Source organism: Rattus norvegicus, chromosome 13 (assembly GCF_021556685.1).
Source record: "Rattus norvegicus strain SHRSP/BbbUtx chromosome 13, alternate assembly SHRSP_T2T, whole genome shotgun sequence".
Classification (NCBI taxonomy): Eukaryota; Metazoa; Chordata; class Mammalia; order Rodentia; family Muridae; genus Rattus; species Rattus norvegicus.
The window spans coordinates 97,021,184-97,031,614 of NC_141546.1; the positions used below are offsets into that span (position 1 = coordinate 97,021,184).

The following is a 10,431-nucleotide window of genomic DNA, read 5'->3' on the forward strand; positions in this document are numbered from 1 at the left end:
CTGGAAGAAGTTGTGTAGAACAGATGTCATTTCTTCTTTTAGCATTAATAAAATTCTTACATTAAATGACCTAGACTAGATCTGAGAGGCAGTTTTTAAATTATGAATTTATATTATCATTAGTTGTGGGGCTATTTAAAGTCTGGTTTTTGATGAATGAGTCATGGTTTTGTTTTTTGTTGTTTTTTTTTTTTTTAGGAATTGATCTTTTTGTCTAGGCTGTCAATCTGCGTATAACCCTGTTTACCTTGTTTTTATCTTTTGTATTTCTGTAGGGTCTATCATGGAATAGCTGTTTCATTCATTGGTGGGGTTTTTTTGTTGTTAGTTTTTCACAAGGTTTGTCAATTTTATTGAATTTTTTTAAAGAAGCGAATCTTTGTTCATGGATTTTTCTCTACTATATTTGTCTTCAGCTGGTTTTTATCTTTTGTTCTTTCTAATGCTTGCTATCACTTTACTTTGCTCATTCTCTGCATTGCTGTGTAAGACCTGGGCCCTCTGTCAGTGGTACTTTGAAATGTCCCCAGCGAGACACGGAGATACAAAAGCAAGGGGTTTATTTTTCTGGCACGTCAGGGTCCACTTCCAATTAGTCCCTCAAGGTGAATGACTAGAAGGTGACCCCAAATGGCTATTACAAGAAGTTTTTATACATTTTGGGGGCACAGGTTACATCAGCAAGACTACAGTTCAAATTTATTGGCTAAGCATATTGACCTTTAAATCTATTGACTAGCAAGCACCAGTCAGTACATTGAGAATTTTCTACAAGAGTGTTCCTGTGGGTAGAATGGAACCTGGTCTAGCCTCGCCCTGAGGCAGGTGGGTGTAAGGCTGGCGAAAGCCCCTAGGGTCCTTCACACATCACTAATTTGAGACTTCTCGATTTCTAATAGATACACAAGGTGCTCTGGGTTTCTTCTCACCTGGCTTCTGCTATGTCCCACAGGTCTGACAGGTTTCTTTCCATTCAAATCAATGTACTTTTAAATTTTCCTTTAGCTTTCCCCTTTGACTTGTGGGTAACTCAGAAGTGCTTTGCTTGATTTTTTTTTTTTTTTTTGGTTCTTTTTTTCGGAGCTGGGGACTGAACCCAGGACCTTGCGCTTCCTAGGCAAGCGCTCTACCACTGAGCTAAATCCCCAACCCCGCTTTGCTTGATTTTTGAGTGCTGAAAGTTTCCCTGCTTCATTCTGATATTAACTCATAATTCGATTCTATTATTTTGTATGATTTCCAACCCTTTTAAAAGGCATCTTTGTGTTATAGCCCAAGATAGATTCTACCTTGGGATATACTCCAGGGAAAAAAATACATATATTTTGCTTTTATTGGAGACTCCTGCAAATATAGATTAGGCTCTTTTGTCTTACAACGCCATTAAATTCTTTATCCTCCCAAGTTCTGCTTAGTTGGTCCATCAGTTATTGAGAGGACCAACTTAAATCTGCAATCGTAATTGTGGATTTGTTGATTTCTCTTTCTCCTCCTTTAGCATGTGTTTCATACTGTTGGTAGCTCTGTTGTTTGGTATGTATGTGCTTAGAATTTTTTCCTTCATAGGGTAATTCTACCATAAGTTTGTGGTTCTTTCTGCCTATTGTCTTTGTATGCTTAGGTGATCAATGGAGCTTTGTGACTAAATATTTAATAAGCAAATTTTTGTGTGTGTGTGTGTGTGTGTGTGTGTGTGTGTGTGTGTGTGTGTGTTTCAATCTAGACCTAATGTGGCTCCCAGAAGCAATAGGTTATTAAATGAAATTCTAGGCATGAGATATCTCCTCATGGGGCTCCAGGTGGCCCTTAAACAATACAGGCCATTGCCACTGCTCTTGATGGCCCACCAGAACTAGATGGGAAGACCCTGTTGCTCAAGACACCAGTCTCTCTAGATGCAGCACATAGAGATATCAGGCTGGAGCTGGCCTGGGAGCTCCCTCCCTATTAGTTAGCTTTCCAAGTGCTGGTGCTATGCAAGCTGCTCAAAGGAAGAAGCCCCCATTTGCTTTATTCATGGCAGCCATTATGCCTGGGATGAGACCAAACCCTAGTGTTGTCGTTTTAATTTGTGTTTTCCTGGTGCTAAGGATGCTGAGCCTTCCTTTCTCATAGGTTTCATGGCCATTTGTCTGTTATTGCTATTTCCTAAGCTACTGGGGTCCTTTACAAAAGTCCTTGCCTACACCCGTGTCTAGAAGACTATCAGTTATGTTTACTCTAGAGGTTTCAAAGTTCAGAGACTCCTTATGAAGGTCTTCGACCCATTTTGAAATGACTGATGTGCAGGGTGTAAGGTAGAGATCTAATTTCACTGTACTTACTACATGTGAACAAACAGTTCTCACCCTCACTACGTGTCATTTGTTGAAAAGGTATTTCTCTATGCTTTGGGTACATTTGCTAAAAGCACAGTTGACTGTGCTTGTATGCTTATTTCTGGACCTTATATTCCATTGGTCTGCCTGCCTGCCTGCCTGCCTGCCTGCCTGTCTGTCTGTCTGTCTGTCTGTCTGTTTTCATGCCACTAAGATTTTTTCTTATGTTATTCTGAGGTAAAATTTGAGATCAGATATGATAGCCTCAGCATTGTTTTTGAGGTTTTTGTGCACATCATTTTTACATACTATTTATTAATGAATACTTGTGTACCCTTTACACCCCAAATTTATTAATTTGGGTCTTTTCTGTCTTATGATTAGTTTGTCTAAGGGTTTGTTGATTTTGTTTATTAACAAGCCCCCCTCCTTCATCTTGGTCATGTTTTTCCTTTTGGTTTCCTTTTCTTTAATTCCCACCTTGATCTGTATCATTTCTTTCTTCTAATGACTTTGGGTTGTCAAATCGTTCTTGTTTATCTAAAACTTTAAGGTATATATTATCCTCTTAAGAGCTCTTTGATTTTTATGTAACTAGAGTTAAAACTTCCCTCTGAGAACGTCCTTGTCCCATCCCAACGTGGTGCTAAGTTGCGCTTTTATTTGACCCCAACAATTTAAAATTTTCTTCAGTGGAGCACTGATTAGTCAGGAGCACACTGCTCACTCTGCGTTTGTTCACAGAGTATCTGTAAGTTCCTATGTTACTGTTTGCCGCCTTTTCTCCACTGTGAGATTAAAAAGACTGAAAAGGATCACTTAAATTTTGTATATGGTATGACTTGCTTTATAACGCAAGGTATTACGTTAGGGTTAGTTCCATGGGCTGCTAAGGACACTGTGTGGGCAACGTTCTGTGGGTGTCTCGTGTCCATTTGATCTGTGCAGTTCCAGACATGTCTTTTAGTCAGGGTGTCCTATCTGTTGATAAGCACAGGATATTGGAATTACCCACAGTTATTGTATTTATATATTTTTCACCCTTTATGTGAAATGTGTTTTTTATTAAATCGATGATCCAATATTTGGTTCATAGAGCTTTACAATTGGTATATCTTTCTGATGGATTGTTTAAATTAGTAACTTGTAGTGACTTTTTAATCTCTTCTAATTTGGGCTTCAAGCCTGCCCCATTAAATACTAAGTGTGGGTATTTTTTTACATGTTCTTGGCTCCTGTTATCTGGTGCCATTCTTTCACTCACAGTCAGGGGTGTGTCTTTGCCCACAAGGTATGTTTCTTGTAGACAACAAGAACTTGGATCTTGGGGTTTCTTATAGGTATATATATGTTGTGTGTGTGCATACGTGTTTGCATGTGCACATACATGAAGGCCAGAGGTTAATATCAAGTACTTCTTTGATTACTCTTCACTTCTATGTGTTAGAACAGGTATCTCACTGAACCTGGAACTCACTAAGCTATACTGTCGGAATGGTAAGCCCTGAAACCCTCCTGCCTCTGTCTCCCACTTCTTCACTAAAATTTGAAATATTTGGGTTTATTATGGAGGCTCTGAGCCTTCCAGAGTTGCTCTCTTCCTCCTCCCACTCCTCCTCTTCACCCTCCCCTACCCCCTCCGCCACCTCCTCCTTCCTCCTCCTCCTCCTCCTCTTGCCCTTTGTTGTAATTTTGCCTCAGCCATGACTTTCTCTCCCTTTTCCTTCTGTTCTGGTAATAACTCTACCTCATTGATCTTTTGATGTCTGAAATCTGTCGTCTTCTACCTGTGGGTTCTAGGGAATCAAGCTCCAGTCTCCAGGCTTGCACAGAAAGAGCCTTCTCATATTAAGCTTTTGGTTTACATAGTTCGTTGTCCACTTGTATCTTTTCCATTTGGTTCTGCCCTATACTTTTTCAGCCATTGCAGAGACCTTCCTGACTATTTTAAGTGTGCCTCAAATCACTTGTTGAATCTTTCTGTTGTTAGGTAACTCCAGCATTGCTTTTGGCAAATATGGACTCTTTCTCCTTCTGTTTGAGATATTCTTGATTCCTGGTAGAGCAACTCTCATTTGAAAACCTAGACAATGTGTCCATTTAAAAGGCTAGTTGTGTGGGTTGGGGATTTAGCTCAGTGGCCCTGGGTTCGGTCCCCAGCTCCGGGAATAAAAAGGCTAGTTGTGGGACTGGAAAGATGGCTCAGCAGTTAAGATCATCAGCTGCTCTTCTAGAGGTCCTGAGTTCAATTCCCAAGCCACTACAGGGTGACTCATAGCCATCTGTAATGGGATCTGATGCCCTCTTCTGCTGTGCACTAAGGCAGCATACTCATCCACATAAACATAAATAAATCTAAAAGCAAACAAACAAAAATAAATAGTTGCCCTTTATTTATCTGACTTCCTCTGATGTTAGCCCAGGAAATAAATTATGTCACTGCCTCATACTGAGGGGCAGGAGTAAACATTCCCTTCCTCACTTAGCCATTGCCAACTGAAAGGGGTAGAGGTACTCCTCCTTAATACTGTGGGGATGGGAGCCTCCAGTCTCAGATACACTAACAGATAATGCTGCAGGAGGACCTCCTTTCCCCCCCTCCCCTGCCCCCCCATGTACCAAGATGGATGGGTGGCTGTTATGCCCTCGAAAGAACCAAAGTTAGATATGGGGGAGGAGGCAGCTGGTAAGAAGGTATTAAGCTGTGGAAGTGAGGGGGTGACAACGGTGTGTGCCAACAACAACAACAACAACAACAACACAACAACAACAAGATATTAGAGTATTAGACTCTGGGTTACTTTGCCAAACACTTTGCACAGATGATTTCGTCTATCTTTTACACTGTAAGGCTTGCCTCAGAAGTATGAGTTACTTCTGATTTTATAGATGAGGAAACAAAGACTGACAGGAAACTCCAGAGTCATGTCAAGGCTGGTCTGAAACATCGTAAGCCTGACCCCAGAATCCCCAGAGAGCCTGCTGCCGAGGCTTGAACATGGGATGATTAACTTGGACATGAAGAGAGTGATTGTTTTGGAAATTGAGGTCTGATCTGTGAGTGCTTGCATTTGTGAGGGGGGGGGTCTCCATGAGCATGTTTGAGTGAAGAAATGAGGTGCTACGTAGCAGGTCTGTTTAAGGACAAGAGGTAGAGGGGGACCTAAGACAGGAAGGAAAGAGGATGGAGATAATGGCCTGATTCTCGTGGAACAGAGAGAGTGGATGCCACACTGGCCTGTCTGCGGAATCCTGGTCTGGTTTTGTCTGATGTTACTTCAGAGTTACTAATATGACATAGCTCCTCTAATGAAACTGTCATTTTCCTTCTGCAGTTCATGCAGAGTTCACCACAGGGCTGGCGAGATGGTGCAACCAGAGAAGGTGCTAGCTTCTCCTTGACCTAAGCCTGACAACCTGAGCCAAATCTGAGGAATCACACAGAGTTGTCCTCTGACCTTCCCGTGGGCACTGGAGCAGGTGCCCCCACACATGCATACAAGAATAACAAGAATAATTTTTTAAAACCGACATCAAGTTTTTTTTTTTTTAAGAAAAGGTTTTTTTCCCCAATAAAAACTGATAGGATGGGTTGATTTCTATTGTTGCTTGCTTCGTAGCTTTAAAAAGTCATATTACTGAGTCATGCTTAGTCACTCATTCAGAGCCTCGTTAAGCTAATTAGATACAATGTGGGTAGACAGAATGACATCCTGTGGCTCCTTCAGAAGAAACAGAAGGGAAATAGAGGGGAAGAGAAAAATGCCAATAGAACCTGGATGCATAGGACTGGAGAGGAGCAACCCCCTCCAAGAAAGACTAAATATAGGCTAATGTTTATTTCTCTTCAAGATAAGGCCTCACTGTGTAGCCCAGGTTGGACCTGGAATTCATTGTATAGCCCAGGCTGGCCTGTACCACTGGTTATTACAGATGTGTGCCGACTGGGTTTCACTGAGCTCTCAAATATCACGACTGTGGTGGAACTTCGAAGACACAGTCCTGGTGTATTATAAACGCTGTCACAAGTAGAGATGTCCAAAGAAAGCCTCAGTCTGGGAGGAACTAGGCAGCCATTTACAAAAACAAGAACGAAAGGAAAAGAAAGAAAAAAGCATTTAACTACAGAACATCACTCTATAGGAAGAAGAAGAATGGGGTGATGGTCCGTGGCAAGTGCTAGGTTACAAATGAGTGTCTATACTGTAGGCGTTTACATTTACAAATGTACCAGGGGCTCTGGAGAAAGGATCGCACTAGACCAGAGTCTCCATTCTAGTTGCTTAGAGATTCTCCCAGCCCACCTTTGCTGCTTCCCCTGGGAGGCTCCTCCCGCTTCACACGCGGCAAGGCTTACCAAGTCACATCCTAAAACCCTACTCCCAACTGTGCATTCGTCTCCGGCTCCTCCAACTCCTGCCTGATGTGTGATTCTCCATTCCCTGAGAGGTATTTCACCTCAAAACCCACGAAGCCAAGCAGATTTCGTATCCTCCCCCGCCCCCGCCCCACGTCACCTGCCCCAACCACATCTACAGCATCCGAGAGAATCGATGAACTAATCCATGGGAGGAAAATGCAGCTACTGTATATACTTTTTTAAAAATCAATGCTCGATTAAAATCGGATTTTTACGGAATTGCATGACGATGTCTCTGGCTGCTGGGCTGTGCCTTCTTCCTCCTGGGTTCTCAGTAGACTCCACCCTGCTGGTGCAGGGGCAGCTGGGTCTCTGCTGCCCCCTTGTCATAGCAGCGGTTTATCTTGGAGGCTAGGGGAACCTTCTGGTACTCCTGGAAGATGGGATCTTTCCCTAGGGTCATCTGCTCTAACTTTTGTTCTTTCTTCTTGATGGCTTCCTTGATGCCCTCAATGTGACACTTCTCCTCCTTCTCCGCTTTCAGCTTCAAGATATGACGGTTCCTCTCCCGCAGGATGTTCAGCTCCTGCAGGTGCTGCGCCCTGTCCTTGGAGGTCTTGTGCGCATGACTCCTGGCCTGCCCCATCTTCTCTTCAGCCAGCTCTGCCAGCACCCGCTTGCTCTCTTGGAGCAACTCCTCCGCCTCCTCCTCTCGCCATTTCACTCTCTGGAACTGCTCTGCCTCAGTCTGGGCCTTCCCCTGCTGCCCTCTGTGCCGCTCCTTAACCAGACCCTCTTGCATGTTCTGAGAGCTCTGGAAACTCTGCTCCAGAGACAGCTTCCTGAGGAGCTCCTCCGCCTTGGCCTGGCAGTCCATGAGAACCTTGCGGGCCTGGACGTTAACAACCGTACTCAGGTTGCTCCCCTGGACCTTCTTCGGGCTCTCCATCGCATGCTGTTCCCTCTTGTGACCTGCTGTCTCCAGCCTCTTCTGCAGCTGCAGCCTGTTCAGGTCCCGCACACTCTGCAGCACCCTCTCCTGCTCCCGCAGACTCTGCGCTTGACAGTGTTTGAGGTGCTCGGCCTGCACTTGCACCCTATCCATCTTGTCTAGGCCTTGGTTCTCTGGCTTGTCAGGTTGCATCGTCCACCCACTCTGGTTCTCCGGCTGAACCGTGCTCTTTGCCTGGCGGTCCCGCCGCTGTCCCTGCTGCTCGTGGCCCTGGCGAGGCTGCTCATGGCTATGGCCCCTCCGAGGCTTGTGCTGTTCCCTCTGTCCTTGCCACTGCTCCTGGCTCTGCAGCAGCAACAGCCTACGCTCTCTCTCCAGGGTCAGGTGGACTTTCTGGTCTGAGCGCTTCAGCTCTTCCCAGGCGACTGCAGCCTGTTGCTGCAGCTCTCGCATCCTCTGAGCCTTCTTGAGCCTGCTCAGCACCAGGGCCAAGATCTTCTGGTCCCTGAAAGATATCACCGCCTCGTCCAACTTGCTCTTGAGGACCCGAGCATGCTGGCTACTCTTCTCTTTGCAGGAGGCAGAGGGCGGGTAATACTTAGTCCGATCGCGGTTTTTCCTATTCTGGGTGCACACACAAGTGGATTGCCTCCAGAGCTCTAGGGAGTGCACAGAGGACTTGTCTGTGAGATCCAAGGCAGGGGACCCGGGGCCTACATGTCTGCACACCGGTACTGCCCACCGGTCTCCATTGTGTGTCTTTTCTACAAGCAAAGCCCCAGCACTCGGGGGGCTGAAAGCTTCCCCCGGGTACTGCGGGGACGAAACTCCCGGGGCTGCAGGGTGTCGTGGGCTGGGCTGATCCGGTGGCTGCTGCTGCCGCTTCTGCTGCCAAGTTCTGCTGGACTTGGTCGGTGCCTCCCCCATCCCGCAGGCTTCTTCCAGGCGGAGGTTCCCAGACCTGTGCTTCCTGGCTCGGTCCGAGGGTCTGCGAGCCACATGTGTCAGGCTGTGGCTTTCTCGTGGCGAGGCAATATACCCACGCCGACGGGACCGCCCGGCGGGCGAACACTTCGGGTGCACCCAGGGCACCTCGGTCTCGATCTCAGCTCCGGCAGTCTGGGCCCAGGAGTTCCGAGACAGCTCATGCCAGCCTAGCTGGTCCGCGAACTCCTGCTCTCCAGCTGCCAAGGGTTCCCCGAGCTCCCCATAGGGCTTTGGGGAGAAGAGATGGAAACCGGCCATGCTCCCTTCCTGGCTGGCCCAGAGTCTACAGGAAGGTCAGCGGACCTTCAGGGGGCCACTGTGGACACCCAGCCCACGCTCAAATCCTGCGATCCACGTGGCCTGTGACGCTTCTGCCACTTCATAATGCATCCTGGTGCCACATGGTCTTTAAAGGCCTCAGTGTACCCGGGCTTTGACGAGCTGGTTGGACGTCTTGGAAACAAGGGTGGTATTTAGAAACGAGAATCTTGACAGCAACGGTGTTTCAGGTCCCTGAATTAGTGGATTGTGGGAGCCCCCGGGCCGGGCCGAGGGCGCCAGTTTAAAAATAGAAAGTAGTGGGAGGGAGGGGCAAAGTGTAGTGTCCAGGAAGGAGGATCTTGCTAGTCCTTTGGAGTCACATCTCTTTTTATTTTTATGTTTGTTCTAGTGTGTGTATGTATGTATGGACGAATACATACGCCATGATCGGCGTATGAGCAGCTCAGGACAAGTTGTAGGAGTTGACTGATTCTTTACACCATGTGAGTCCCAGGGGTCAAACTCAGGCTTTGAGACAAGTGCTTTTAACAGGCTAAGATCTCACCAACCTCACTGATCCTCATCTGTGCATGCAAGGTGTGGAAAGGAAGCAGCCCTTGAACCACACTGGTCTGGGCTTAGCGAACCCTAAGGATGCTTTCACATTTACCTTTGTGAACTTTAGAACTGCAACAGGCAATTCTGATTTTCCTCTAATGTGTGAATTACAGCTTTGCTTTTTTATCTAAATATGACTCTTGCCTGCTTTGTTTTCAAATAGCCCCTAGAAGATTTCATTTATTTGTCGTTTGTCTTCCCCCCCACCTCACCCCCCATCACTTTTATGAGATTCGTTCCCCTTTGCCAAGGGGCCAGTGACTCTGGATCTTCTGTGTTCAGCCAAGTGAAGTTGGGCCAGCACAGCACACCTGCTTCTCCATATCCCAGTATGACTCCTTGGAAGGCCCGGGCTTGCAAGTCAAGCCAGGGTTCCCAGGAGCACATGAAAGAGATATTTTGTGAATGCTAAGCTGCCAATCATCCCCTCGATGCTGAGAACAATCAGTCTCCTTTTTATCTGGCAGTGAAATCTTCAACGGACTGCATTGTGTGTCTCAGAATGTGGCCTTTTGCCAAATGAAGGCTTGAGCCCTCTTTCCAAGTTTGTTGGGAGATTGAAAGCTACTGTAAAATGTGGTCTGACCCCACAATGCAACTGAACCCGTGGGTTCTGTGTGCTAATGGTTCCTGTGGAAACTCTCTCTCTCTCTCTCTCTCTCTCTCTCTCTCTCTCTCTCTGTCTCTCTCTCTGTCTCTCTGCATAGGTGAGTCAAAGTGGAGAAATTAGGAAGTCACATATGGTACGATTGTTCAAACTGATGTGTGCTTAAATATAAAATACACATGGGGGCTGGAGAGGTGGCTCAGCAGTTAAGAGCACTGATGCTCTTGCAGAGGACCTGAGTTTTGTTCTTAGCACCCATGGCAGGTGGCTCCCAGGTATTGACGTCCCCTGTCCCCTTCTGGCCTCCACTGACACACACTCAGTATAT

At 46.3% G+C, this 10,431-nt stretch overlaps 1 protein-coding gene across 1 annotated transcript; it reads right to left on the reverse strand.

The window, feature by feature from the left end:
- Window positions 1-6,884: 6,884 nt before the first annotated feature.
- On the reverse strand, window positions 6,885-8,897 carry Ccdc185 (coiled-coil domain containing 185). Its single transcript, NM_001170428.1, has one exon. The coding sequence runs from the start codon at window positions 8,873-8,875 to the stop codon at window positions 7,010-7,012; it is 1,866 nt and encodes a 621-aa protein (NP_001163899.1). The 5' UTR covers window positions 8,876-8,897; the 3' UTR covers window positions 6,885-7,009.
- Between the last annotated feature and the right edge of the window lie 1,534 nt (window positions 8,898-10,431).